The sequence below is a fragment of the Oculina patagonica genome, chromosome 4 (genome assembly GCF_052425735.1).
Source record: "Oculina patagonica isolate OP01 chromosome 4, crgOcupat, whole genome shotgun sequence".
NCBI lineage: Eukaryota > Metazoa > Cnidaria > Anthozoa > Scleractinia > Oculinidae > Oculina > Oculina patagonica.
Window position 1 is genome coordinate 2,126,922 of NC_135761.1, and position 25,870 is coordinate 2,152,791.

Below are 25,870 nucleotides of genomic sequence, written 5' to 3' on the forward strand. Positions count from 1 at the left end.
ATTTCAGATGCAAATTTCACTTTCGAAACCGATAATCGTCATTCCTAAAATAAAATTAACAATTTAATTAATTCTCTCTCGGCAGTTTTTGCCGTTTTGCCGTTAAAGTTTGTATTTTTCTTCATTGTTTTCGCTTCTTACCTTTCAACTTTAATTCTGTACTTTCATTTTGCGCTTAATTTCATTCCAACCTCCATGGCGCATGGCTAGACTTTTGAGTAATTTGCAAAAAGGGAAAATTCCCTTAACCTTTGGGGGCCAAGAATAAATATCACTCTTCGCACGTATATTCTCCATGTTTCCTTAACAGTTTGGTTGTCAATGTCAAAACGTCAAATTTTCATTTGCGAAATATGTCAAGTAGCTGAAGCAGTCCGAGCGAGAATGCGAAATTTTTAATATAACCAGTTGTGCCTGACTGAAACGGGGGGTGCTTTCCAGCATCTTCACTGTTTGTGGGGGGAGTGGGTGGGTCGTCAAACATGGGTGAAAATAAAGTTGACATTGAGCAAACTACAAGAAAAATTCACGAAGTTTAAGTGCCTAGGCTGTTTCTCGTACTGAAACATAAAACTCTTCTCAAATCTACAACACCCGCGTACAAGGAAACGCGAAGTCCGTGATTTTCAGTTCAGACTGTCGCGTCCCGCATCTATCCCGTCCCGTCGCGTAAAGAGATATGTTTATGCTCGTATACATAGAACATGCATTTGGTAATGAAAACAGGACCAATATACGGCGCGGTATAGGACCAACATTTCAAAATGTTTATATTAATTTTGAGCGGACAGAGAACTTATTATTAAACACGCGATATTTTGAGGGAAATTCCCTGCCCGTGTTGTATCGATATCTTAGTTTCGATTCCAAGATGTCACGAAAATTGTTTCTAACTTTATTGAAGAGTGTAGCTAGTTAGCGCATTGCAAATTAAGATACATTTGAGGGAGCGTTGGCACAAGAACTCACTGTTTAACAAAGCATCATTTGTGCAAACAAACTGTGATGATACTCATTCTGCTGCCAAAACAATTAGGACATTGTTTTATAGAGGTGAAAAGTAATTAAGGGATTCCCCAAAGCTTGTTTTTGTAATACATGGTACTTTCCCTTACCTACAATAAAAACCACGCTTACCCTAATATTCAAAGCCTTTTTAACAATTTTCTCCATCTGTGAAGTTGACAGAAGAACAATTTCACACAGAAATGGTTGTACCTTCTGTAGATAAATTTGGAGACGAGAGTTTTGCTTGGAATGAAATCCAAGAGATTAATGAAAATATGCCCAGTACAGGTCTGTTAAATGGCGTTTACACGATTCAAGACTCTCAAGAGTCCGGATTCGCATCAGAAAATACAGCGAGGCGTAGAGAAGCGACTGGAAGACATCGACAAACGGATGAACGCCCCGATCCACTCAAACTGATTAGAAAGTTAACTGACGAGTACTGAAAAGATTCGATCCAAGATGAAAGAGCTTCGACGCCCCAAAAGAGCAGAGAGAAATAGAAGGAGAAGGCGGAAAGAAGAAAGGAAGGCGAGGAGGGAGAGGAAAAAACGAAAAGATGAAGTCTGAGCTCGAGTTACTCCAAGGAAAGAAGAATGAGGGCGAGGAGAAGAAACCAGAACACATCAAGACAGGACGAACGCGGACAGAGGGATAGCAGCGAAACCCCAGAGCCAGGAGAGGGTATAAACTGCGTGACACAGAACCATCTAAGCGCGCGACTTTTGATCACACAAGTATTTCTCTGACATTGTTGAAATACTTTGTAATTGAAGGAACAGTCAAGTCTTTAATTTCAAACTGTATAAAAGGAAGACTTAATTTTAAAGAGCTGGCCTTCATATGCAAAACCTGATACGCCTTGTAGCCATTCCATCAAGAATTTCGACTTGCTTTCACTCAAGTTCGAGAACGATCACACTAAACAGACTGTAGGGGATTCCCCGTTACGTAACCATAAGTGGGTGTAGCCAAAAATCAAATCTGTCAAAACTCCGCGCTCTGATTGGATGCAAGATGGATTTCCATCATGGACCCGGCCATGTGTTCATTTTACTGCTACTGGGCGCAGGATGGTGAGCGAAGTGCTTTTTGCTGATGTGTCGCCCATGGACGAAATTTTGGAAAGGGATTTCACTGATAATGACTGTACTTCAAGCTGGATTCAAAGCAATTGTTTACAAGAGCTTTTTAGCGAGAAAGACGATATGGAAAACACTTTGTTGCAGTCGCCACTAAGCCATTTTGATGGCGCTGAGTCCGCCACGAGCAGCGAGCCTCAAAGCCTGCAAAGTTTGCAAGATTTCAGCCAAGAAATCACCGATGACGAGTTAACGAACTTATCCATACGGGATCTAAACCAACGCTTGAAAAGTTTACCGAAAGAGGAGGCTCAGAAGATTAGAAGGCGAAGAAGAAGCTTGAAAAACCGTGGCTACGCTACGAGCTGTAGACAGAGGCGCACAGCATTAAAGGAAAGCCTGCAAACAGAAAACCAGCGCTTGAAAGATCAGATACGCGAGGCAAAAGATCACCTTTGCAAGGCAGTGAGAGATAGGGACTCTTACAAAACGAAATTCGACCAGTTAAACAAAGTTTATGCAACGTTAAATACACCTTCTTTTGTTATGAAACATAAACAGTGATGGCAATTGTGAAGACATAAGTATTATAGTGGAACGAGGAACTTTATATTATTGAGTTAAGTCATACGTGATTGTGGACTATAAATAACAGAGATTGGAGTTATGCGGGTGAATTGCAGCGATTGTCCATTTTATAATTCTAACTGTGATATCGGATGAAGGTTAGTCTAAATTCTTATTTCATATGTATTTTGTTCATTCATTGCTGCTGAGTCATCACGATTGGGAAGCAAGGCGTATTCTCTCCCGGTCACACTTTTCAAAGTAACGTTAAGAGTAAAAATGTTTCGTTTTTTATTTGCATAGCAATGTTGTACGTTTCAAACATATAATTGTTTTCCGTGTGTTATTTTGATTGTAAACTGCTGATCCAAACGATTCCGCTTAAGCCCGGGATAAAAACGATGTTGACGAGATGCCATGCCATGTGATGCATTTAGATTTTTGTTTACGATAGCAAAGTTATACCAGGCCGTGATATCAAGACAACACTCTTGGGCATTATTTTCTTTAAATAAGATGTAAACTTCTTGCGCTTTTGTTTGTGATAAGCCATGTAAATAGCCGTGAAGAGCAAAAATCGTATAAACTTGTATGGGGAATTGTACATAATGTATACTTGAGAAATGGTCTGAAAACAAGTGTATTGAAACTAAATGATATGTTCTTGAATGAAGCAAAATTTGTCGAAATGTAAGCATTGTAATTCATTTACAAAGTTAACAGAGACATTACTTTTTTGGTCATTCGAGGGTTTAGTTTTTTTTATATTTGTTTGGCGTAGTGAATATTTAGTTTCTACATCGTTCTACATGTATATAAAACTATATTTGTACATTTAAAGTCTTTATTTTTGAACGTCGCAAAACGCAATCCCACTAACTCAGTTGCAATTAAGCTTCCAAGTTTACAAACTGGGCAAATGAAAGTTAAGATAGTTACAAATAAGAAACGTATAACTACAGTTTTGAACACAAATTGCAACTTTGTTGTTTTGAATGTATTGTGTAAACCACGGGTTGAAATTACACTAGGAATAATTTCAGGAGTTCTGTACAAAACTCTTGAGGACTTTTTGTAAATAAACTGAGAGCTCAACACTTGTGTGATGGCAATGTCTAGTAGCTTCTTAAAATATCGCACCCTAGCCCACTTAATTATAAGATAAGGTTAAGAGGAAATGACTGTGAACTTATAAGCAATGTCATATTAAGGGAAAACCACAAATTTAGAGTTGCTGGTGTTTACCAGTACTGATGCTGCCCGTTTAAGATATATCACTGCTTTTCGATGTATACATTTTGTGAAAACCGCAGGGGTATTTAAAACTCGAGGCTGGACTCTGACATGTCTTTCATCGAGCTGTTTACGATGTAACCTTCAAGTTATCCTTCTCTCAGTATTTAATTTGGCTTGCAGCTCTTGTAAAAAATTTTCTTCACAGCTAGTGCTCAACTTCAAGTTCCTTGACAACATCAAAATATTAGTGTTTAGCAGAGCTGAGTGTGGCAACGGTCAGATAAACCGGAAGCTCTGTGATCACGTGGTTGTTTCTGATTTACCCTTTAAGGCCAAGGGCCAACATACACATCCCCCCTCCCCCTCCCCCACTGGCTTTAATATATCAGATTGTATTAGTAAGGATAATTGTTTTAATAATTTAACAATTCCTAGTGACGATCTGCTGAATTCTCAACACGTTAAATACAATGAAATTTTTTTGTTGCTCACCCTTAGGCTTAAAGAGCTTTTGTCAGGTGAAAATATAAACTTAAAGGGCAGCCTTCAAATTTAATTTTTTGTTTTTTCTGTATTTAAAGGTGCTTACCTCTGTTAAAATAATTATTTATTCTACCTCTATTTCAACTTATAGGAATGTAACTGTAAAGGTGGCCATTCGAAATGCTAATATACTTAATAAATCAAAACACACATGTTTAGCCTGTCACCATGGACCTCCTCCTTTCTACAGGGCTGTCTTGGACACTTACAAATGTTTTCGAGCATGAATTTTGCTTACACTTGAAGTGAAGTTAGGGTCATGTATGGTTATTTAAAACCTATGAAGTAATTGATTCAAGGACCTCAACTTTATTTCCGCGTCTCGTGCGAAAGTTAAGCCAGTGGCAGTCTGTGGTTAGAAACCTATTTCCACTGACCAATCACAGCGTGCGCAGGTTAGACTTTCCACAAGGCCGCCGCAATCGAGCACTTTTTCCCCTTCGAGAACTTGTGATTTTGGCAATCCAACCGAAGATCCCGAAGAACAAGTGGCGCACGACGTCCGAAGAACGAAGGCCGAACCGAGGAACACGAAGACCTCGGCCCAAACAACACCGCCAGCGCTCCGATATCTCACGACTCAGTCAAAATCCTGTAGATAAGATGATGCACCCCAAAGGGAAATAGCAGAAGATAGAAGAGCGTTGGAGGGTGAGCCTATCAGAAGTGGAATGGATCAACTTGAGAACTTTGAGAAATACGGGCAACTTTGGGAAATCTCGAGCACTGTGGAAAGCCCTAGCGCAGGTGCATGCCAGCGAGGACGAAAGCAAGAACTGAAAAAAAGAAAAAAAAAGAAAAAATAACTGAGCGGCAACGACAATCGACATAAATATTTAAAACAAATTACATAGAGGAAGACTTTCGTTTTAAACCTGTCGCTAGACCAATTTATAGAAAGTAACATATTATTTGAGCTTGATCACAAAAAGCCCGCCGATCGATTGTCAGTAGGATTTCAAATTGTGGTTATTTTTCTGACAAGGCAGAAAGTTATGATTGCCTCATGGCGGCAGAATTCTTGGAAGGCTTTTCGAAAATTCTAAGAACTTTATTATTAGGGGATTCCCCCCGAGCAATGAAAATGAAACTTTTCCTCCTGGGAGATTTGATTTGCTGGCAGGAAATTGGGGAAAACTCCCACTAAAACACCGAGTCATTGTAGTTTTCGTGAAAAGCAACAGTCATTTGCAACACTGGATATTTTAACCTTTACTGACAATAATATGGAGGGAAATTTTGACGACGTATTTGATTTGTATCTCACTGGCGAGGGGCAGCGCATTTTGGAACCTCCATGGACAGAACGAGCCAGTTTGTTCGAAAGAAACAATTATTGCAACACAGGTGCTATCGGTGAAGATCGCGATATCCAAGACCTTTTCGACGGTGAAACAACCAACAATTTGAAAGCAAATGACTCTTCATCTGAATCTGAAACCGAGAACTTGCTACCTCCTCGTGATGCTAAAGAAATAAGCGACAAAGAAATACAAGGTCTCCGCGTACAAGATCTTAACAAGCTTCTTCGGGACCTCCCGAGGGACGAGGCGGCAAAGATAAGAAAGAGGCGACGTAACTTGAAGAACCGAAGCTATGCCCTGACATGTCGCCTTCGGAAACAGCGAGAGCACGAAGATCTGATGAACGAGAATACCTCATTGAAAAGACAACTGGAAGATGAAAGAAGAAAGCTGAGGAACGTGTGGAATGAGAAAGAAGAGTACAAAAGAAAATATGTACAGTTGCAGAGGGCCTTTACTGTTTACAAGCAAAACAAGAAGACAGGTCTGAAGATGTCACCATGTCGCTAAAGACTGTCCTGTATTCTGCAATGTATTCTTTACCTACACATTGACAGCTTACACAAAATTATACAGACTAAATACTTCCTGGTATATTTGCATTGGTAGGCGCTTTGGTTGCTTTACAATATACCAACCAAAACTTCAAGGTTTTTTAATTAACCGTTTTGCACAAGACTCGTTTATTTTCACGAATCAACTTCGCAAACCGATAGCAACCAGCAAGCAGTAATTAATCAAACAATTGTGAGCTCGATATAAACAAAAAAACAACGTACGTGTGTAATTTAAAGAAGCATCGTTTTTCTAATCAAAATGACACATTTATAACATAGATAAAAATATATATTTGTAAGAGAGAGAATGTATGATAATCTCGGTAGTAAGTAAGCAGTGCACAACCATCTCACTACATGTTCAATACTTATTTATTGTTTCGTACATTTTTAATTGACAGTAAGAGTCACAAAAACAGCAGCTTTAGGTTATGGTGGTTCGTGATGTTTTAACAGAGTGAGGGACGAACGTGAAAAAGGAATTTGAATCGCTTTTTCGAACGCGAGCTACGCACACCGCAATATTTCAGGCTGTAAATATACTGTATAACACTCTCTATAAATAGCTCAGGGGATATTCTAAAAATTACGTAACGAAACCTGCTGCCAAAAATAGCTGTTTTTTAAGCCTGTAAATATCATGTATAAATCTAGAAAATGATGTAAAGCTCTAATATATATCCCAGTTACACCAAATGGAAGACGTATTAGTTAAAACAAGTTTATAAAAATAAAAATAAAAATAAAATAAAATATAGCCTGGGAAAATCGAAAGGCTGAATATGACGCAAGATCAGAAATAAGTTCCACTTTTTATCTCTCTTTTTATTATATCAAAACGTCTGTTTTAAGCTATTTGAGGCATGTTTAACTGTTCAGTTTTTAAATTACGGTGTCTTTCCTCGTTCGATATCTACACGACAAAAGCGAAATTATCGAGACATTTTCACTGTCATCTCTCTCAAAAAAAAAAGCGAAATGACCAAGACAATTTCTTTTCTTTTTCTTTTCTTTTTGTTTTTTGTTTTTTGGCTTTTGATAATACCCTGGTCCGAGGGGTTTTCGAGTAACTAAAAAAAGAGAGAAAAAGAATAGAGAAAACCTCTGGAAAAAGAGTATTTTGGTTATTAGTTTACTCATCAAAAGTACTGTTATATAGTGAGCAGCACGCAGCAACGAATCCCAGGCTGAATTCATTTTAATTTTTCCCACTAGACCGATTTTAACAATTTTTAAAAACCTTTAAAATCAAGTTCTCTTAAGGGTACAGGCAACATTTTCTCGAAAATTAACGAAGGTCAATAGACAACACCCAACTCTCCCTCCCTCGTTCCCAATTGACACCCGTGTGTTGTCAGTGGTATACAGGTTGTCTAAGGATCCATATTGTCATGATTAATATTTAATAGTCTTCTTTCATTCTTGTCATCTAAAAATATAACAAAAAATCTATTAGTTGAACTTTAGATTATCCTTGTACAGTTTTCTGTCCCCTTGATTTGAACTCTCTGTTTCACAAACAAACATAAAGAATTCTCTCGCGCGACCAAACCACGCGAATAACAAGCAAAAGCAAAACGTGAACTTTTGGACTGAAAAGACGCGAATCAATGAAAGGTAAGATTTGCAGCTTTAAGATCATCTTTTGACTTATTCGAAGATTTGGATTGTTTCTTGTGGTGATATATTGGCAATTTTCCATACAAAAAAGAAAACGTTTTTAAGCTCCGAATGTTTCTCGAACTATGAGATAGATTTACATGAAGTGATGACTCTATCGCTTGAGTGATATTATTTTATTCACCATACCCTTTGCAGTATTCCTCTCTTTTGTTATATAACACTGAAACGTACTTGAAGCAATAAAAATCACAAATTTATTGGTGAGCTGATCCTACTATACCATTAAAATCTGTAATACGATCACGGATCTTATTAAAAAGAAAACGATCTTGATTAGTTCCATTATCGGATAACTAGAACAACTTGTTATGTTTTAGAGCCGTGTATTGGTATTGCCGTGTGGCCCTCGGCTATTACTCAGCCACAGTTTTCGATCACCTCCTTTCTTTATCTTGTTCCCCAGGAAATTGAAGCGAAGCATAAAACGTGAAGCATTGGATAGCCATGCGAGGCACTGGCATTATTTTACTGGTGATTTTAGCGTCTTGTGTCACCTGTCAAGGTATTGATTTTGAAACTTGTGTTCAATTTGTGTTTACCGGCGGGTATGTCGACTACCTTCTCCGGGTTACCTTAGTAATCATCGAGCAATGTGCCAAAGATTAAAAGCCGTGGGAGAAAACCGGCTTTCGGTTTCGTTTTCTGTTTCTTTCGAATGAGAGGGTTCAACCAAAAACGTTTTTATTTTTAGCCCTGCCTCCGAGCCAATTTATACAGTCAGGTCGCCATGCCAACATGACTCATGGTCCTAACGACAAGCGGACTTCCAACCTGTCCATTGAACTGTCTGTGTCCTGATTTTACGGTTGGACAGCAATAAATATTGGAATTTGTCAGTTCTCATGGCCATGAGAATTATTTTGCCAACTGCTTATAATATATCTTACATGTATACGCGGTAGTTGATTGCTCGCTAGTTTTAAACAGAACAGCTTGCAAGTGAAATTAAGGTTTATTCGCAGTTTATTTCTTAAGGAAGGCAGGAAGATATTTGTTGACAAATGTAAATCTACATGTCACGCAAGTAACTTTAAGACGTTACACAATTGTACCGCTGTTAATTTGGACTCCTGGTTCTGTTTAGGGTTTAAACTCTGGTCGGCGTTTTCGAGTTGTGTTTTGCCTAGGGGAATTAAGTATTCTTCTATGATTTTGATACAATAGAAACAGGAATAGTGAATTGATTTACGCCTATACAAGCAACTAAGCTCAAACAAAACTGTGTAATAAGATAGAATCACCGTCTGAAAATGTCCCTCCAATTCTTTCTTAGAATATGTAGGATGCTATAAAGATTCCGACCCTAGGGATCTCCCGCAGCGGGTTCATAATCGGGAGGTGACGGTCAAGACCTGCACCAAGAGCTGTAAGGACCTGTTCTACAGATATGCCGGCCTACAATTCTCGTATCTCTGTTTCTGTGGTAACAAGCGAGGAAGATACGGTCAGCTGCCCGACTGGAAGTGCTCGAGCGAGTGTACAAATAAAGAAGACAAGCACTGTGGGGGATACTGGAGTAATTCCATCTACAGAACAGGTACAACATTATCAATTAGTATTATAGGCATGCAACGCGTGCAAAGGGTTATAGAGCTGTACCCTTGCCTCTTCATACATCAGGTGCTAGTATTTATATAGTTAATACTGATTGTAATTATTATCAATGGTAGAATAATATAACCTACTCGACCATGGCTTGCCCTCGTAGAATGTACAATGTTTATATTCTATTTGTAATGTTAGTACATTTTTAAGCATACAACTGACTTGAGGCAAGAAAATCATCAACTAAGCAACATTGTCTTAATACTGAAGCCGGCATGTACCATGACCATCCCGGCGTGATCCTGAGGGACTAACAAGAAAAAAAAAATTGGAATTTTTTTTTTTTCTTAATAACGAGCGGGGGGGGGCCAGAGAGAGAGATTTTTATGTTACAACTTGAAATATTTTAACTGCTTTTAAATTAAAGTGATCGAGATTATTTTATTCGACGAAATGTCACGAAAGTACCCAAAGACTTGAAGCGTTGCAATCTCTCTAAGAGAGTTAAAGTTGTTGCATTGTAAGCAAACGGAAGTGCTCTTGTTAGCACAAGAAGGAAAGATCTATTGTTAATTAGTTTTTATTGTCATTTATACAAAAATACAATTAAATGTTGTATTGCCTTGTTTTATTTGAAGGATATGATCCTCCAGGAGGCGTGAAGATCACTCCGTTACTAACAAAAGCATTGACTGATCTAAAACCACGAGTTAACGTTACAAAACACAAGGTAAACGGCTTGGAAATCCTATCTCTACGTGTTAAAGATATAAAAAAGCGCATATGTCGGATATATGCTCGTCATAAGGATAATGACGTAAAAGACAGTGCTTATTTGTCAAGAGCATGCTCGTGTTTATAATTCTGATTGAACTATAATATGACACGGCCCACACACGGAGCAGGGAGAGGTGGGGGGGGGGAGGGGGTGGGGGTTGGTCGAGGAGGAGGTTATTACTCCTATCATCAGTTATAGATTATAATTACGTCGCATTCTAAATTAAATTGGATAAAATATGATAGGTTTGATTGCATTTGAAAATCTAGCGTGGACACAATCTGAAGAAATGTAACGCCAATTTTTAGTTTTCCTGATTTGGATGTATTAACAACATTTGAACTCTTGTTCCCATCTTATGTTTTGCAGGACCACAAAGCGGCGAAAAGTGATCACTAAGACTAAGAAGAAACACTTTCCCTCTTTAAAGAGTTTTAACTCTTTTTACTCGCTGGACAAGATTCTCGATTTCTCTTGATTGAAATCACTTATGTTTTCTCTTTTCCACAGTTTAATAAAAGTTTAATTTTGCAATATGTGTCTATGTGTACGTTTCTTGTGAAGAGGAGGAAAAAGATGGAAGAAAACTTTTTACAAAGTTGTGCGTATTTCTTAGGGAATGGGTACCTCGTGATTGTCAGGGAGAATGAGAGAGAGCTTATAACGGTTACTTACTCATCCCTCCTTGCGAGACGAGGTCCCCTGTTTTATGTGTCAAATGAGTTTATGAGTCATGAGTCAATGAGTCAAGTTGATTATTACACAAAAATTAGTTATTATCTATTGAACCATGGTTTCCCTTTATACGGAAAGCTTAGCAGCACTCTATTTTGCTTGCGGTTAATTAGCTCTACTTTGGTTTGCTTGCTTTTGGTTGCTCTCCAGTTTGCTTGCAGTAAGTTCCACTCCGGTTTGCTTGCAGTTAATTTCAATCAGGTTATCTTGCAGCTAATTCCACCCCGGTTTGCTTGCGGTTAGCTTTTATTTTTAGTAAGGGCAGAACTATTTTCAAATTAATAACTCTAATTTAAGATTTGACTCATTGACACATTGACTCATGACTCATGACTCATTGACTCATTTGACTCATAAAACCTTTACTCTATGCGAGAACTTCTAAAAACATATAAACATTCAGCTTTATTTTGTGTGTAGATGCCCAAAGCTGGTGTCACTGCTACGTAATTAATATTTTAGCAGTCGGAGAAGCTCGAAGCGTACTTTGGATGATTAAAACCCATAAATTAACTCGATTTTTTTGATAACTGAAAGGACCCATATTCGATTTGCAATATTCAATCTGTGTTATCGTTATTGCGGAAAATTGCGAATTTCATTCACCCTAACTTCACTCATTGGTTCAGTGTCAATCAGAAACCTCATGAGTTCTGAGATCCTCGTGTAATGTTCTTATGTCCTTTAATACTACAATCTATTTTTACTGAGCGCAAAATTCATAACATCATTTTTCCCTGATAAAAAAAGCGAAATTGGCAACATTTTGAGAATGACGAGCTCTATATTGTTGTAGAATTTTGGTTTCGCTGCATCTAAATGTTAAAGTTATTCGATGTCAACCTCAAATTATTATCTAAATACCCAGTTTTATAAGGTATTTAGCCAAATTTGGTGACGAAAACCGCATCCTCAGTTAATTCTTAGAAACGTTATATTACGATCCCAGCTGCATGAGTCGACTCCCCCATGAGACTTGTTCCCAGACTGTCAGATCAAAACGGCCCTGTCTTCTCGTTGAATGTCTGAGCCTGTAATTTTCGGGTACGGCAGGAAGGTTGCTTGGTAACAAGAGTATTGCTCAGGCGCGTAGCTGAAGTTTTTGTATGGGTGTTGTTTTTGAAGGAATTTTTTTTGGGGGGGGTTTTTTTTTGGCGGGGCGCGTTGGGGGGGGTTTTTTTTTAAAATCCCCCCCCCCTCCCTCTGCTGGTGGTACCTGCTTAAGTGCAAGTACTGGCACTAATTTCTGTTTGGACAATAAATGTTGCAAAATCGTAGGGAATCTTCCCGCGCTTGTAAACACGAAGATCAGTTATAAACACAAATCTAATACCCAGGGCACCAAACAGACTAGACTGCCTTATTCATCCAACAGTAAAACAACCGGTCTAACTCTATTGTGTTATGTCATACAATGTTAATTTACCTTATTGTCTGAGATTTACTCTTAAACTAAAACTTGAAAGAAGGGTTTGAGGAATTAACTTTTTTCTTTAATATGGTATTGTTAGACAAGTAACCGTTTTCAAATATATTAAATAACCGTTTTTCTCTGGATGTTTTGCGTATTCTAACTTAAAGGTTAAATGGATACACTCGAGCAATTCAAATCAACTTTTCGTCCAGAAAGAGCAAGACTCAACAAATATCCCATGACCCTATCACCTATAAAAAAAGGACGGATTTAAAAAGTTCAGCACGGCCATTAAATTCAAGCTAGGTTGTGGTTACAAAACGTGGAATTAAGTTATGAAGAGCGAGAAAAAAAATCTGACACAACCAGATCCAGCACACATAAAAATATTCGCGTAAATTCAGTTTATACTACAAGCTTCAACCTAAGTGTCCTTTTGAGTAAAAAATGAAAACAAATGAACCAAAAGCATACCTAAACTTTTATCTACACGCTTTCTTCTTTTAAAAATACAAGGATCACTGATTTTATGTTGTTTGTTTTTAAGTGCATGATTTAACGGTTGGTTAACGTGACAATTTATGTGAAATCAAACCGAACGCTTCCTTGACAAGCGAACAATGTAAGTGTTAACCTCATTCAAACTACAAACAAATTTATTCAACCGTCACATGCAACTGAAGTTCTTTTGAAGCTTGTAGAGATACGGCTTTTGCCCCTTAAGTGGATAAAAGGCGTCTTAATTACTTTGATTTTAGTGATAGACTAGCGGAGAAGCTAAAGAGAAGGGTAGACAAATCTTATATGAGTAAACTGTTTTATAACGTTGATGTGTTTTGAATATTGTCTGATTTCACGGCTCAAGGTTATGTTTGACGTAATATTTCTCAAACGGAAAATTTTAACAATAATAATAATAAAAGCTCAGAAAAGAAAAATTAGGTAATACTGATTTATATTTTTAAGGTATTGACTTCAACTGTTTTTGTTGATCTTACAGAGATAGTACATATAGTCCGTTAGTTTTTCAATCTGACATTGATTTGAAATTAAAAAACAAAATATGTCAGTGGAATAGAAAAGGTTTTATTGTTTGCATATTACTTGTGTTATTTCCATTGTTTTTGTTAACTCCTATACAAAGTCGGTGGAGCAGGTCTTTCTTACATGGTTGTAAAGTTTTCACTGGTCAGGCAAGTGAATGTTTAATTTGGTCCTGCGTAAAAATGGCCAGTACGTTCTTCTGAGAGATCATTAATATTGAATTTCTTTTGTTACAAGAAAAAAAATCCATGGAAGCGAAGTCCTCGATGAGGAACAAACCAGGGAGAAATATAGCTGATTTCAAATGACTTGATTAACGAAATCAGTGGAAAAGTAGCGTTCCAAACCTTTGGATTGTGTTAGATCGAAACTTATGCTTTTCTGAACAGGGGAGGTAAGTCAAAATTCAGTGTTTATAGTTGCAATCTATTGTCTACTAAGTCAGAATCAAAAAGTTCGATACGGGCAAAAGAAACTGACCTATAGATTAACGTAATTCCCGGTTAGCCATAAACTTTCCGATTCAATTAAATGAGAACGAACTGTGAACGAGAATAAAACGTTGTTTCTGAGCAAAAGACCGACGTCAACTTATGATTACAACTAGCGTTTGTCAACAATTCTCCAACTGAAGATATTTCGTAAAGTATAAATAACCAGTTAAGGTAAACTCTCGGAAAAGAGTTAAATTCAAAATTATTATCGAACATTGATCATCGATCATTTTAATTTAATGAAGATATAAAAATTTTCGATAAAATAAAAAAGTCAAAGTTGACTCTGGGACCCCTTCTTCGACATTTCTCCTTGCTTTTCCACCTGCAGTAGGGTCCGCCATTTTGTTTTTGAGGTTGTAGGATTTATAAGTAGCCTCTATACTTTTGGCAGAGATTATGTGGCTTACGATTTATTTTCAAACAAAGAAGTAATGATTTCCACACTCTATATATAATTGGCTTTGTGATTTTAAAACCAAAATTAACTTGATCGCAAGGAAATTAATAAACTCAAACGATCCGTGATCCCGTTGCTTAAAGTTATTTGCTATATTTGGCCATAAGTGCGTTTTGCTGAGAAACGTCAAACGAGATTAGCAATGACTTTTTATTGCACTGTCACAAAATATTGTGGAAGTTTCGACACTCAGATTAGTCAGTTATCGCACTTAAGTTAAAACTGCGGCTTTCAAATGCCTACTTCGTGTTTTTAATGATCATGCAAATGAAGTGAATTTTACAGAGAGGGATCTGAAAAAATTCGTTAGTCTTTTAAAAAACGTACGGTTTTACAACTGGAAAAGTCGCGAAAATTGTAATGGCAATAATTTCTGACACACTGATGTCTGCTAGATTCAAATCAGTATCATTTCTACAAGTGAGAGAGGGAAGGAAGACGTTTATTTAGGAACAGGTAGCACCAAGAATATGCAACCAGTTGTGTGTGTTCTCTTGCATGTCATTAATTCGTAACGAGTTTCAAGATCATTGTATAGCGGCGTACGATTCGAAGCCTTTATGTTTCTAAGCTGTTCAAATTACAAAATGTCGTTGAAAAAGTGAGCTTGGACGCTTGAGATTCCTGGAGAGTAGCTTAGAATACGCACGTTTGTCAAGGTTTGTATGGTATTTTGTTTTTGTCTACAAGCATTTGGCTGATCGGCGGAAAACGTCCGAAAAATGAAATTTTATGGCCTTTGTTACAACGTATATTATTTCGCGATTACGCAAACGTAGCTAAAAATTCTGTATTTTAGAGAATTAGCTCGACTGCAAGTGTGTTTTAACATAAGCGCAGTCTTTGCTAAGCCTCTTGCAGCCCTTCAACGTATCACAGCCCTGTAATCCAACTAAGTTAGTATAGCGATTGACGTTATCCCACCCGCATAAAAGACGACTTAAATTTAATAACTGCTGCAACAATCAGAATAGAAGTCCCTTGATCTCGGCGAAGCATTTATATATTACTGTTTTGCTCTGCGTTCAGCTTGAGGTGTCGTTTAAGGTTAAACATTTCAGCAAAGGAATGCACCATTTTGTATTTAAAATTTACCTAGTCCCGATCAAATCACAGTCAAAAAGATCAGTTAAAAGCATTCCTGCAGTTCAAAACTTTATTAAATAGTCTTCTAACTTTAGTATCTGAGATATGTTCTATAGTCTGGTGTGGAGATGTCTGGATAGTTGTTTATTCGCGGACGAGTGATTTTCGCTGTTCTTGTTTGAACCGCTTCAGTTGTCACTATTCAAACATGAATGGACTCCTCGGGCGAGACGTCTAAGTACGGAATGTGATCTGAATTCGGCCCTAATCCGCCCATCTTTGAAAAGTTATCCCATCCGTCCATTAACATTTTTCAATTTTTGTTTTAAATAAAGAAAATTAACTGACACAGGGCTTTCACACCTCGTGAAAAAAACATTTTCTTTTAGTACCAATTAGCTATAGTGAATCAAAGTTACGGCGGATTGAGGTGAAGTGTGTGATCGCTGAAAGAGTTCAGGCAATGAATGGTTTGTATTATACACCAGATTTGATATTAGTTAAACTAATTTAAACTAACTTACTACTTTACGTGAACAGAAAATAAAGGTGTTAGAGAACGAAAGCAGAGGACTGAGTAAAAGATAATGGGCCTCGCGTGGGTCCTACTACTGTTGACAATTTTACCATGGATCGCCAGAACAAAAGGTAAAATACAACTAAAATAACTTCACAGAATCGATCGTATTTTATATTTCTTCGGCCAAGGCAATGTGTGAGTCCTTTCATCTTTTATTTCAAGGTCTGTTACAAGCAATAACATTTTTTCTTTCTTTTTCGCTTGCTTTCTTTGACAGAGTTACACAAAGTGCCAGAGTTACACCACATAGGATGTTATAAAGATAGCTTTCCGCGGGATCTCCCGCAACGGGTCCATGCGCGGGAATTAAACGCTAACGTATGCGTCCAAAAGTGCAAAGAACTAGAATTTAAATACGCTGGACTACAATTTTCTTATCTTTGTTTTTGTGGAAACACTTACGGAAGATACGGCGAACTTCCAGATGCCTTGTGCTCCAGCAAGTGTACGAACAAAAGAGATTCATTTTGTGGCGGCCACTGGAGTAATTCAATTTACCAGACGGGTGAGTATAGATGGATTTTAAAAGCTCTAGGTCTATAATTATACGCTATCTGTACAATATGTAATCAGCGAGCAGTGTGTGAAACGCGAATTGAAAAATATGTGCAACGAAGAAAGGATTTCGTACTCCTTACAAATGTAATTTGTGGGAGGCGCGATGGCCTAATCAAAAGCGCGCGTCGTTGGGCCGCCAGAGAAACTCAATGGGAGCTAGCCGATTTTAAATGCTTACCAGGGCCATCGGTAGCAATGTATTTCAAGCTGCTTCATTTGAAATTCGGGAATATGCTCCGATAGCGATCCAGCGGTAGCTAGGCCCAACTGTAGTCACGGTCTTTACCAACAAATTGAATCCCAACAAATTGAATCCCGTTGAAGCCCTGAATTTTTTTTTCAGGCTTCTTTATTTCAATTGCTTAAATTGGAAATTCACTGCGATGATCATTTATCACTTTCATATCCATCCGCAGTTCATATATGAATTATTTCATATACATTACATCAAATATGGTTCAGTTTGAATTTACCACTGTTTTTTGTTATGCAGGATACAACCCGGAATCAAATAAAGGGACGGGCAAATCCCACAAACAAGTCAAACGAGATGAAGTGGTTTTGTTTGATAATGTTAAAGAGTACAGTCGTAAACCAGGTAATAGTTATTATACTAGAATGACATATCTATCCTAACACCTTTTGCAAAGCCAACATGTGTTCGATGAAGATGAGCCAACAAACAGTCAGGCAGAGCAATTCAATTAAATTTCGCGCGGCGGTTCATCAGTTGTCTGGAATCTTTTGCTTTTCCTTGACGACAACAAAGTTGACAAAGAAGGAATCGTTACCCTAAGATGACTGAACCCCTTTAATACAGACTACAAATACAAGTTGATTTGAAAATGTAATGCGTAAATTTTTATAAAGATCTAATATACATGAAATTGTAACGAACATAATGTTTGCTTTTTTTTAAAAATGCACCTAATGGTAACGTTTGTTAATATTGATTCATCTGCAGAAGATCGAACACTCACCATAGACGTTAATCCAGCGGAATATTCGTACATCCCGCATCCACAGAAGGAAGCGAACAAAAGGACAGAAAGATCAGCGGTGTACGATACGAACTCTTATTACAACTATCCCGAGAGGGACAATCACTACGGGTCAAATCCCGAGAGTTCGAGCACCAGCCCATCTTACGGGACAGCGAACACAGGGTCAAACGGACAAGAGCAACTAGCAAACGCTTATGGTCAAGATAACTATGACAAGACAAGCGCTAATACAAACAGTTATTATTATAGTTCAACTCCACAAACAGCGGATAACAATACAACATCAAACAGTACCGCTTACAATCCATATGATTCATCGCAGCGTGATAATTCATCAACATCTTCGTATAACACTCCTGATGTGTCTCCGTCGACAGAAAGCCAGTCTCAATATGGAGCGCAATATACAGCCAGTGCTTACTCGGATGCAATTAATGCGACACAAGACACTGCTTATACGGCGCAAAATATACAGAATCAAACCAATTCGTCTAATGTTTCATCTGAGTACAGTACATCTCAAATGAATAGCACGGATAATTCATCCAGCTATCTGTCAAATGATACACAGCTTTCCGATCAACAGTCAGCGGGATACACGTACTCAGAGCAGGCGCTGGCGCCAGCTCAGACGCCTTCTTCAGCCCCAGTACCATATCCAGCTTACGCACCATACCAGGCACCTTATCCGTCACCTTACCCGGCACCTTATCCGTCACCGTACCCAGCACCTTCTTATGCACCATATCCTGCTCCATACCCGGCCTATGCACCATATTCGTATCCATCTCCTGCACCCTATTCCCCTTACCCAGCCCCTGCTCCTGCACCTGCCGTAGAGGAAAACAAAAATAGTAAGTAAAAAGAAAGATTTTTTACACGTTTTTTTTACACGCAGAAGCACCTACTTAAATTTTTTTCACCTGCATGTATTCCATAGGCCATATGCAAGTTGCCCAAAGTTAACCCCCGAGCTTCGTATTCACGACATTTTCCTTAATCCTCTAGTAACTTCATACTCTTTTCGAATGGGTATTATTTTTATCTTCGCTGCTTTGGGAATTCGTTCATTATAAAATTAACTAGTTTGCATTTCGGGAAGCGAAGCTTGGGAGGAGGGGGGTGGGGATAAGCTCTCTGACGTAGCTATGCATAAGGCCTATTATTAGGCCTATTATTAGACCTAATTCTCGAAATTCTTGATTGGCTATTTTATTGAATTGTATACAATTCTCTTCTTTTCTTTGAAACATTAATAAGCTCGTCTCGATATTTTTAGTCCCTACTACTCATGTCAAACGGTGTTAAAATTAAAGAAGACATAATATACCTAACATTTGAAAAAAATGGAATAACTGCCACTATAGGTTTTATAATAAACTTTACCTTTACGAATTCTTGCAGAAACATCATGTGAACTAGAGCGACAAATGGCAAAGACAATGGATGATGCTTTTGTCCCTGAATGCAAACAAGATGGCAGCTATACCGATGTGCAATGCTTTGAGCACGAATCATTTGCCAAGCAATGTTGGTGTGTGACCAGCGATGGCCAGGAAATACAAGGAACCCGGATGTCAGACGGACAGACACCCAACTGTACCGCGATTGTCAGTGACAAGGAGAAACATCACAAGGAACCAGTTAAACCGGAACATCAGGATAAACCAGTTGAACCGGAACATCACGATGAACCAGTTGAACAGGCGAAACCACAAGAGGAATCGCCGGCTCAGAATCAGACAACGATGGAAGTTGAATTGCAAATATTTAAAAATGACACAGGTAGGCTTGTGAAAAGATGGATTACATTTTTTCTAACTGACGAAGTATTGAACGTAGGCGAGTTATCTAGACCAACTGACTGCGTTATGAACAATTACATTTCTCATTTTTGGTTTCTAACGAATTTTAGAGTTTTTCGCCCAACTATCAACCCGTTACTTTGAGCTTGTAGTATAAATAATTGTTAAATAGCTACAAATAGATCGTGTTAAGGAGGTTTAACAGAGAAAAAGTGCAGTCAGCGTGGTATGTCATACTTTTTTTTTCTTGAATTACCACTACAGAAAAGCCGAAAACCCAATGTCAAAAAGAAAGAGACATTGCTCTTTCTCCATTTATCACGGACATCTTTGTGCCCTTGTGCGACGCGGAGGGAAAGTTTGTTCCTCTTCAGTGTTTTGAACATGACGTTTACGGCAAACAATGCTGGTGCGTGGATTCATCAGGCCAGGAAATCAAAGGAACAAGATTGGACAATGGTACAACCCCAGAATGTGGTGAGTGTAGCATGCCGGTAATAATTGTCCAGCTTTCTGCACACATTGCAGACCTATGATGCGTGATGTTCTTACTAGCTACAATTCTACACTAACGTTAATGACTCTTAACTTTCACCAAAGATAATATCATTTCAGCCGTTTTTAATTTAGTTGCATATCGTTGCCAACACCGTGAAATTCAGCCACGATTGCATAGTCATAAATGGTTCTTCAGGTATTTCTTTGTACAATAGAGAATGTGTTGGCATTTTCAAGACAGATTTCTTTAGAAAGATTTGATCTGGTATCTGCATTCCTTCAAGAAGATTGCGTTAAGCATTTTGAATGGTGGGTTTAACGTTAGCAAACAGCTTTTTGGCTAGAGGTCAAAATGAACCGAATAAACTTATAAATTAACAATTTGCAAGTAGCTCGGTTCTTCTGAAATACTCTAAAGTTAGTCCAACAGAATGCGTTATCGCTAATATTGTTACTGTGTTTACCACTATCATCTTGGTGTTTTTTTTTTTACAGGTGTAGTTCACGCAGACGCCACAAATGTGCCAAGCTGCAATCTGGGTCCTTATGGCTGTTGCCATGACAATGCAACTTTCGCTAAGGGGCCGGATATGGAGGGCTGCCCTCCACGGGACAACCAGCATCCAGTACCTTTAGCTTCCGCCGTGGCACCACAGGCGCTAACTCAGTGCCAAAGAGATCAGAAGCAAGCGAAAAGTTCCGGAGCAGCGGACATATTTGTACCCGAGTGTGAACCATCTGGTCTTTATAAAGAGGTGCAGTGTTATAACTACCCAGCCAGTGGAAAAACAGACTGCTGGTGTGTCAATCAAAACAATGGCAGCGAGATTACTGGAACGAGGGTCAATACACTGACACCGAACTGTAGAGGTACATATGTTTGTATTTTAATTTATTGCTTGTTTGTTTCTTTGTTTTCGACCTTGAAATATACCGCCACCCTTATTGATTTTAGCAGTTCAGTGGAACTAAATAACTGTCCGTCTGCGAATTTGTAGAGCTTTATAGCTTAGGTAGATCTCTTTTATTTGATAGCCGATTTTATAACACTAATCCGTAATTAAAAGTACATGTAGGCCAACCCATAGTAACATTACATATGAATACCATCAATTCTACCCGATGTTAATATCCCATGGAAAACGGACAAGCATAAATTAACCATTTCACAAAATGTTAACATCTGTGATTTTCTGTCAATATCTACAGCAAATGCCACAAGTGCACCATCTCAAACTCCTCCCACCCCACCACCCACCCCTGAAGCTACCACTCAACCTACACCACCACCCATGTATCACGTGTACTGTCAAGTTACTTTATATGGATGTTGCCCTGACAACCGAACAGCGGCCGCTGGACCGAACCAACACGGATGTGCACAACCGCAACCACAGCCGCAACCACAGCCGCAACCTCAGCCTCAACCACAGCCACAGCCAAAACCAACAAAACCAATCACTCCGACGTTTCCTGTGGGTACGTTCAAAGATTTGATTATGTGAAACATTTTAAAACTGCCTTTAATTAATTAAATCCATGTTTGTGTGCGCCTTTCAGTGAATCAAGCCACAAGTTTGCGTTAACCAAGCAGAGTTTTCATCCTTTGAGACTCGTATTTATCACTTTCTCTCACTTGTCGTTTGATTTTTGTGTGTTTTAACTGAAGTAATCGATCTGGAATTTTTTTTATCACATGGGGAATTTCTGTGTTATACTTATGAACATTTTCAGGGAACATTAACTTAGTTTAGCAATCGATAAGGAAAGTTTGGTTGAAAAAGACCAGCGTTATTTTTAAGGGTTCAATGTTCCTTCAGTTTCAATTCCCTTTAATATGAACGTATGGTGTGACTGTTGCGTCTCATTTGTAGTTTTCCCGCACGTGTTTACTCATTAAATTTCTCCTCAAGTTATTTTTTTACCCAAAAGGCCCTTTGATGCATACACATATCAAATATTGTCCAAGGCATACTCCAATGTTTTATTTATTTTCACTGTGCGTTTTGTCCACATGATAGCCTTCACCAAAGACGCTTGTGTCTCATTGTTGCTGGGCCAAGTATGGTACGAGCAGTTAACAGACAAATCATTGCTCTATCTCAAACAACTCAACAAAGAGATCGTAACAGGGGTAAGACAAAATATATGTTACTTTAATAATGCTTTAGAGAGTTTTTTAGCGACTGAATTAAGTGACGCTAGAAACATTCCAAGCAAATAATCACAACACAGAGCTAGTATGAAAAGCGCGGGAATTATTTGCTGAATCAAACCACGATTTGCTCCACGTGATTAACATGTGATTGTCTGTTAGAAAAATGTCGATCTTCTTGCTGATTGGTTGGAACATGCCGTATACGGGTTTTCTTCACCAGTCACAAGGCCCGTCACTCGGCAAACCAAAGCAAATACAATAATATATTTTGAAACTTTCAAAAAGCTGCTATACGAAATAAAGTGACCAAAGAAGGCGTTTACGGCTGAAAATTATGTGGTGGATTTTCTAGGCAGCTTACGGATAAATATGATACAAAGATGCCGAAAAACTTTGTATCTTCCAAAAGGTATATAAAGATTTTCAAAAGAGTTCTTAAAATTAAAATAAGTTGGTGTTACAGTTTTGATTGCTTTAGTTTAATTTCTTATTTATTCGTTCATTTTTAGATTGTAGGAATTTACAAAGGAGTTCACCCCGATTTTGTGTCAACTCGACTTACTGGTATCAGGTACGTAAAACTGCTCTTCTTTTCCTAACCGCCGGATTTCCATCCATAACGGTGAAATATTAAAATAGTTCTAAGATTTTATGTTATTGGCGATCAATTGCATTATCACAACCTGCTTGCTGGAGTTAAATTGCCATTTTAAGAATGAGTTAGATGTTTGATGGTGGTCAACAACCTCTATTTACGCTGCTCTCCGAAAGATAATACTTTTTTTTGTTTTCAGGAAAACGAAGAATCCCTACATGGCCAATGCCCCTTATATCATTGAACTGTTCTTGGTGATATCTTTCCGTAAACCTGTAGCGGATCCACTTGCCACGCTAAGAGATCATCTGGTGTCCAAGAAAACGATAAATAAACGTCAAGTCATCCCACAGTCACTGCATATGATAGGTAACTAGTTAAACTTTTTACGAATTTAATTTGTAATTTAACCTTGGAAATATTTAGAACTGCGCGCATCAAGTAAAAAGGCGAACAGTTAATCAGGACACTCTATATTTCAAACGGAGGCAGATAGCCCGATTTGGGGTTTGCGGGAGGTCTCAGTATGAACGTGACGGAGGCGCTTGTCCGAAATTTGAAAAGGAACCTTTAAGGACCAGAAGCCGTAAATTTTGAGCGTGGTTAAAGTTCATTTTCACCCCTAAAACATACCGAAAGGTTAGCTTGAACACTTTCAGCTTCAGCTACTAATCTTAGCTTAGTTGAACCACTAAGATCATAAACAATAGGCTTGCTAGTAATGGCCTCTACATGTGCCTATAGCACCGTGATAAATTTTGAAAGTTGAAGTCGAACATTCTAAGGTGGTAAGATCTCTATACCATAGTCGGTTTTGTTATACAGCCCTTAACCATTTTTCGTTTGCTTTCAGTTCCTTATGATGCAAAATCCAAGTGTCCACCGAAAGGTTACAAGCCTCGTCCAGTTCCCAAGCCACATCCTGTCCCAGTGAAGCCTGCGCCACATCCCGCACCTATCAAGCCATCTGTGAAGCCACCGGCAGTCAAACCAGCTGTGCCGAAACCCTCGCCAGCTCCACAGCCGGTCCACCCACCCGTCCAACCTACAAAGCCACAGGTTGGTCCGCCTGTGGCATCTCTCCTAGCTCTGCACATACCTTTTGATCGACACTCGGGCCTTTTCGTTCTGGATACCTCCAACAGATCAAACAACGGGAAAATAAACAACGTAGATGTAACGCCATTGCCACAAGCGTGTGGTTTGGTGGGTATATTTTCTAACGGCAACGTGTCCTTCAACGGAAGGAAATTCTTTCCAAAGCCGAGTGTCGCTGTTACGATCGCTATGTGGGTGAAACTGACCTCGACAGCAGGCAGACAATCGCTTTTCGACGCTATCGCTGCAGAATCTCCCAAGAAGCAAGGAAATTATCACTTTGAGGTCGTCGATGGAAGAGTGAGGTGGTTAACGCGTGATTTGGACGGCAATGAGGTGTTTAACGTCATCACAAATCAGGTGGTGGTCCCTCCCAACCAGTGGACGCATCTTGTCGGCACGTATGATAAGCAGCAAGGTCAGTTTAAGTTTTACTTACGGCGCCAGTCCCAACCTATATAGAGCTATAAACCAATCAGAACCTACAACGTGTTACCCATAGCGAGGGCGGGTAAAGTTGTGTGTATCCAGTTTAGCCCTGAATCTGATTGGCAGAAAAGAAAAATACCTTTGATTTTATTAGCTGGATCAAGTCGTATTCTTTCTTTCTTTAAAATCAGTAAAAGCAGTTGTCGACAAACTCAAAACCAAAACCCTAAACGAGAAAAAAAGCTGTTCTAATGTAAGGAGAGTGCTATTATTGCTTTTTAAAGGGCTCAGTTCCAAAGCCATTCCTTTACTTACCAAGGCCTGTTTTTAAACCACATTAAAACACAATAGAAACACTCAACAACTCTGAAATAAAATTTCTAACCTATTGTTTTTTTACTCCAAACAATTGTCTCTAATTTAATTTGCCACCTAAGTGAAACAGCAAAGCCTTAGGTACTTCTCCAGTTTACAATGATATATACTACTTATTAACCGAGAGTGAGGTCATTACAGGGGAACTCAGACCGAGGCCTTGATGTATTGACCGAGCGACAGCGAGGCCTCAAGCCGAGTAGATTCCCTGTATGACCGAAGGACGAGGTTAATAAGTTTTTTTATATGGCCTTTAAGCACTATTCAAAAGAAGAGTATAATCAAGGGAAAAAACACTGGAGGTAAACTCGCCCGCTCTCTGTGGTTCTCTTCGTCGCTCATACTAAAGAAGTATGGTATGTTATATTTTCCAGTTATTGAAAAGATTACGTTATATTTTGTCGGCATTTTTTGTTGTTTTCCCTCTCGCTAGTAGCTTTTACTCACAACTCAAAAAACCGTCGAGCCGAGAAAAATTTTCATAATGCCCGGTCATTACAAGAAAATAATGCCCGCTCAGCAGCCAATCAGAGCGCGCGTACTATTGTAGCCATATAATAATGTAGAATAATCACCTAACTGGGTAATCTGTCACAATATTGTTCGTTTCTTTATTTTATCATCAACAGGGATTGCCAAAATATATGTGAATACACAGCTAGCAGGCCAAGGTAACGGCGCGGGATACCTGGCACAGGACTGGGGCGAGAGAGCGGGCATAGGAAGTCACAAAGGCAAAAGATTCCTGGTGGGAGCAGTGGACGAAGTGTATATCTACACATCAGCTTTGACGCAAAGTCAAATCAGGGAACTGGCTTGTGTGTGCGAAGACAGCAAAGGTAATTTAATCATTATCCGTTCAGTAACAAGTAACTAAGAGAGGAGTCATCCTTTTCCCGCCAAAAATTATGTGCCCCGTGTCACCACGGCTTGCGGTTTCCCAAATGAGCAATAACCAAAATGGCGGCAATGGCGACATGGAACGCGAGGTAACATTCAGTTTTATTTCAGTTTTCTTGTCGTTTCTTTGAAAAGTTCTTTTTGAAATGCGATCGGAAGCTCTTTTAGTGAATAACTTACCAGTCTAAAGGCAAAACAAATCGAATTCTACGAATTGAGACTGGTTTAATCGTGAGTAGCTTTTAGGCTTAGAAAAAGACGCGATTATTTTTTCTTGATTACATGCACAAATGGAACGTACCTGGAATTGATGTTTCCCTGTGCGATGGCGTTG

The 25,870-nt window shown here is 38.7% G+C and overlaps 4 protein-coding genes across 4 annotated transcripts in view; all 4 read left to right on the forward strand.

The window, feature by feature from the left end:
• The first annotated feature begins 1,758 nt into the window (after positions 1-1,758).
• Positions 1,759-3,761, forward strand: LOC144652073 (uncharacterized). Its single transcript, XM_078512112.1, has one exon. The coding sequence runs from the start codon at positions 2,019-2,021 to the stop codon at positions 2,652-2,654; it is 636 nt and encodes a 211-aa protein (XP_078368238.1). The 5' UTR covers positions 1,759-2,018; the 3' UTR covers positions 2,655-3,761.
• Positions 3,762-5,620: 1,859 nt separating this feature from the next.
• Positions 5,621-7,076, forward strand: LOC144652074 (uncharacterized). Its single transcript, XM_078512114.1, has one exon. The coding sequence runs from the start codon at positions 5,663-5,665 to the stop codon at positions 6,248-6,250; it is 588 nt and encodes a 195-aa protein (XP_078368240.1). The 5' UTR covers positions 5,621-5,662; the 3' UTR covers positions 6,251-7,076.
• Positions 7,077-7,726: 650 nt separating this feature from the next.
• Positions 7,727-10,843, forward strand: LOC144651328 (kremen protein 1-like). The gene is made up of 5 exons (XM_078511279.1): positions 7,727-7,914; positions 8,384-8,482; positions 9,254-9,517; positions 10,164-10,255; positions 10,673-10,843. Exons 2-5 carry the CDS (start codon positions 8,425-8,427, stop codon positions 10,700-10,702), a joined length of 444 nt encoding a protein of 147 aa, XP_078367405.1. The 5' UTR covers positions 7,727-7,914; positions 8,384-8,424; the 3' UTR covers positions 10,703-10,843.
• Positions 10,844-13,741: 2,898 nt separating this feature from the next.
• The window catches only part of LOC144651171 (uncharacterized), a 77,710-nt gene continuing 65,581 nt past the window's right edge, over positions 13,742-25,870 (forward strand). The window contains 14 exon segments of the mRNA XM_078511060.1: positions 13,742-13,890; positions 16,077-16,184; positions 16,334-16,621; positions 17,168-17,272; positions 17,639-18,532; positions 19,083-19,463; positions 19,748-19,960; positions 20,477-20,851; positions 21,191-21,460; positions 22,003-22,115; positions 22,649-22,710; positions 22,934-23,103; positions 23,588-24,250; positions 25,266-25,475. Of these exon segments, the coding sequence (XP_078367186.1) occupies positions 16,124-16,184; positions 16,334-16,621; positions 17,168-17,272; positions 17,639-18,532; positions 19,083-19,463; positions 19,748-19,960; positions 20,477-20,851; positions 21,191-21,460; positions 22,003-22,115; positions 22,649-22,710; positions 22,934-23,103; positions 23,588-24,250; positions 25,266-25,475 (3,805 nt within the window). The 5' untranslated portion in view covers positions 13,742-13,890; positions 16,077-16,123.

Excerpts from the sequence above, each read along its gene's own strand:
- LOC144652073 (XM_078512112.1), top strand. The coding sequence starts at position 2,019 with ATGCAAGATGGATTTCCATCATGGACCCGGCCATGTGTTCATTTTACT.
- LOC144652074 (XM_078512114.1), top strand. The coding sequence starts at position 5,663 with ATGGAGGGAAATTTTGACGACGTATTTGATTTGTATCTCACTGGCGAG.
- LOC144651328 (XM_078511279.1), top strand. The coding sequence starts at position 8,425 with ATGCGAGGCACTGGCATTATTTTACTGGTGATTTTAGCGTCTTGTGTC. Across the intron at positions 9,518-10,163 it reads TAATTCCATCTACAGAACAG|GATATGATCCTCCAGGAGGC; the intron begins GTACAACATTAT and ends TTTTATTTGAAG. Across the intron at positions 10,256-10,672 it reads TTAACGTTACAAAACACAAG|GACCACAAAGCGGCGAAAAG; the intron begins GTAAACGGCTTG and ends TATGTTTTGCAG.